At 48.9% G+C, this 3,882-nt stretch overlaps 1 protein-coding gene across 1 annotated transcript; it reads right to left on the reverse strand.

The window, feature by feature from the left end:
- Positions 1 to 1,848: 1,848 nt before the first annotated feature.
- Positions 1,849 to 3,552, reverse strand: LOC109735617 (tyrosine N-monooxygenase-like). Its single transcript, XM_020294831.1, has 2 exons — positions 2,626 to 3,552; positions 1,849 to 2,487 (listed from the first exon to the last, which is right to left on the reverse strand). The coding sequence occupies exons 1-2, from the start codon at positions 3,550 to 3,552 to the stop codon at positions 1,849 to 1,851; spliced, it is 1,566 nt and encodes a 521-aa protein (XP_020150420.1).
- Between the last annotated feature and the right edge of the window lie 330 nt (positions 3,553 to 3,882).

A 3,882-nucleotide genomic window follows, 5' to 3' on the forward strand; every position in this document is an offset into this window, starting at 1 on the left:
CGATGGACAAGTGAGGATGGGCAACAATGATTCATCAAAAAAATTGGTAAGGGCTTTATTGCATTGAGACAAGCACAAGTAACATATTGGTGCTCAATGATGTGAGGCATGTTCTGAACATAAGGATGAATCTGTTGTCAATTGGCAATCTTCATGATATCAGGCACCCTATTATTTTTTTGAAGGAAAATGAAATATCACCAAAGTATCTTTGACTGTGGCTTGAGAAAGTAGGCAAGGCATTCTTTATGTGACTAAAACCAAGTTGTACAACGAAGTGTTGAACACTATTGAGAAAGTCCCTTTAGTTGACTTGTGGTACAGAAGGCTTGGACATATGAGTGAGAAGGGCATGCACGCTTTTGCTTGCATGGATTACCTCCTTGAGTTGAAAGATATATCTTGAAACTCTATGCATATTGTTATGCATGGAAAACAACATAGGGTTGCTTTTCGTACACTCCCACCACATCGTGTAAAAAAATGTTCTTGATATTATGCACAATGATATTTGCGCCATTACTGAAAATCCCCTCAATGGAGTTTGTAACTTCCATTGATAGCTATTCCAGAAAAGCTTTTTCATATGTGTTGAAAAACAAGTATCATGTGCTTCAATCCTTCAAGGAGTTCCATGCCAAAGTGGAAAGACAAAAGTAGCCAGAAATAAAGTGCATGAGATTATACAATGGTGTTGAATACCGAGGTTATTTTCAAAGCTACTGCATAAAGTATGGCATCGGGCATGAGAAGAATCCATCAAAGACACCTCTATGCAATGGCCTTGCAGAGAGAATGACCTACACACTCACGAACAGGGCACATCGATGCTCTCTCATGATAATTTACCATGAATACAACACCATTGAATACAACCTCATGACGAGTGACTTTGTGCTATTCACAACGAGTGACTATGTATTGTTCATCTCTCGGTGGCAGATCAAATTTGGGTTTGAATTTTTGTGATGCAATAGATACATATTGTGTCAATGTTGCTACAAAAATTCAGTTTTTTTCCTTAACACTTTATTGGTAGCGCGGTAGCATTTGAACAGTCTGGAGTTTTCAACCTAATTCCAGTTTTTTTAACCCTCAAAAAGTTTGGGTTTTGCGGGCTAAGCTTTTAGCAGTTACAAGTGTGGTACTTAGCATTTTTGCCTTCTCATGAGCTTCATCTCTTTTTTCTCCCTGAGAATCTTCCCCAGTAGCTTCATCGAAGACTACTAATAGTATGACTTTCCTAGTTTCTTTCAAAGTGATATGCATCCATAACAATATAGAAATACAAATCTTCCGTTTATAAATGGCGCTTGTTTTCTCTCCTTTTTGTTTTTATCGTGGGGATTCGTCAGCAATAATTCTTTCTTCTTCCTTGGAATTAGTTACTTAAATCATGAATGATACAGTCTCATCATTAAGACAAGAACACGTTCAAATGGAAAGCCAAGATACATTTCCACAAATCATCGTCGATGCATGAGCAGTTGATTGCTCTACGGCGTCAGAATGGTAGTATAAAGTATGTAATGGTTTTGTATGGTGGACTTGTTAGAATGATGCGGTTATCATGCTAATGTATAAACGTATGCTTACAGTAGATAGACAATTTCTCGACCTATAACTATTTTGTAATGATCACTAAGAACCATTTGATCTAAACAAGAGGTTCTCGATTGGATGGTATCGATGAAAATGATTATTTTCAAGCCAACTGGGTTGTAGTCACTGCCAACAACATGTGTGCACACAAACCTACTTCAGGTGGAGACCGAGGTGATCTTGGCTCACATCATGGTGAGAATCGACCGAGCTATATTATTTCGAACAATATTTTTCTGAACATATTTAGATGGCTGCGGCATGGTAGAGGTGCACTGGCAGACGTGGCTTAGCATACATCACCAATGGCTTGGCCAGGAACACGTCATGTTCTGACTCGCTGAGATCTATAGCCGCCAATCCTACTGGCTTGCTCCAAGTGAACCCTTGCAGAAGCCTGCCGAAGAGCATCATGCACATTGCCGTCCCAAGCGATGTCGCCACGCACCCACGACGGCCGGTGCTGAAGGAGATGAACCTCAACTCGTTCTCTGTGAGTGCCACATCATGCGTGGTCGTATTAATGTGGCGCTCTGGCATGAAGCGGAGCGGCTCATCCCAGATGGTCGGGTTCCTGCCGAGTCCAGTGCGGCTGAGGATGACATGGCTTCCCTTGGGTATGTGGTAACCGGCGACGTTGGTGTCGGCGAGTGCAACATGCGGCACGTTGAAAGGTGCAACAGGGTGCAACCGAAATGCTTCTCGGATGCACGCCTTGGCGTAGCTAAGCTGGGGGATATCTGACTCCTGCATCAGCCGCTCCCGGCCCACCACGCGGTCCATCTCTTCCATCGCCTTCGCCATCACCTCCGGCGCGTTCACCATCTCTGCCAGGGCCCACTCCACCGCGTTCGATGGGTTGTCAACGGCTGCAAAGGTTATGTCCTGCATGCACCACCATGTCATGCCACGTATGCAACACATTAGTTGGCTAGTCCACTTTCTTTGCACCTTGTAAATGTTTGACATGCGTTGAGCATGCATGCATATGTGACTTCATAATATTGTGAAGTGGTTACCAACCTGAGACTGTGCTTTGATCTCCTCGATGGTGAGCAGCGGCTTCCCCTCGGCGTCTTTGAGCGTGATGAGCACGTCGAGGAAGTCATCAAGCTCCTTCCTCTCGCCGGACTTCCACTGCCCCCACCGCTCGTCGATGACGGCGTCGTGCAGCCGGTTCATGGTTGCGTTGGCCTCCTTGACCATCTTCTCATGGCCGTCGAGGTCGAAGCCCCGCAGCCAGGGAAGGTAGTCGGAGACGCAGAACGCGTAGAGCAGCCCGAGAGATGTGAACAAGGCGTCCATGTGCTCCACCTCCATGGGTCCCGGCCCGCCATCGCGGCGTCCGGGCTCACTGAAGTATCGCCTGCCGAATAGGAGCCGGCGGATGACGTTGCCGCAATAGTGCCTCGCGACGTGCCTCACGTCCACGGCGCCACTGCCCAACGATGACCCCTTCGTGGTGGTGGCGAGGCTGTAGACGTAGTGGGTGAGGTTGTCAGCCTCGTCGGCGCGGCGGTCGTGGAGCCACCGGTGGCGGGACGGGCAGACGATCTCGGAGGTGAGCACCCGGCGCATCTTCCTCCACTGGTCCCCAAACGGCGACAGCACGGCGTTCTTGTACCCGCGGCTGAAGGCGGCGGAGGCGAAGGTGAGCGGGCGGGAGGCGAAGGTGGCGTCCTGCTTCCTGAGCACCTCGCGGGCGATGGTTGGGCAGGTGACGGCGACGACGTGGACGCCGCCAAGGCGGACGCAGACGATGTCGGTGCCCATCTCCTCCATCGTGCGGTGGATCCACCGGAACGCGGGCTTGTTGAGCATCATCTCCGGGAGGCTGCCCACCACCGGCCACGGCGCTGGGCCTGGCGGGAGCGGGAGCGTGTGCGGCTTGCTGTCCTTGCGCCTGAGCCGGAGGACGAGGTAGATGAAGGTGAGCAACAGCACCAGCATTGTGAAGGCTCCCAGCTGCTCCATTGCCATGCTAGCTAGCTTTGTAAATTGGAGCAAAGCAACTAGCATGCACGCAGGGATTTATTGGACGCAGAGATCAGACCAGTGGTGGCCACAAGATCAGACACAGCTACGACGCGCATGCACATCGTAAACGCGCTATCCAAGGAGGGATGGGAGAGCTGTAGAAGAAGGTTCTCAAAGAGAGACAGCAATATATGCTAGCTAGGTTTCTCACTCTGATTGAAAGTTTACACCGTACCCCATGAGACATTAGGGAATACATTAAGTGCAGTGTCGCTACAAGAGAAGGGACAGCTAAGCATACAA

The sequence above is a fragment of the Aegilops tauschii genome, chromosome 5 (assembly GCF_002575655.3).
Source record: "Aegilops tauschii subsp. strangulata cultivar AL8/78 chromosome 5, Aet v6.0, whole genome shotgun sequence".
In the NCBI taxonomy this organism is placed as follows: Eukaryota; Viridiplantae; Streptophyta; class Magnoliopsida; order Poales; family Poaceae; genus Aegilops; species Aegilops tauschii.

Bases quoted from the DNA above. Each gene is read 5' to 3' on its own strand.
- LOC109735617 (XM_020294831.1), bottom strand. From the start codon at position 3,552: ATGCTGGTGCTGTTGCTCACCTTCATCTACCTCGTCCTCCGGCTCAGG. The intron at 2,488-2,625 runs GTTGGTAACCAC...TGGTGCATGCAG, and splicing joins AGATCAAAGCACAGTCTCAG to GACATAACCTTTGCAGCCGT.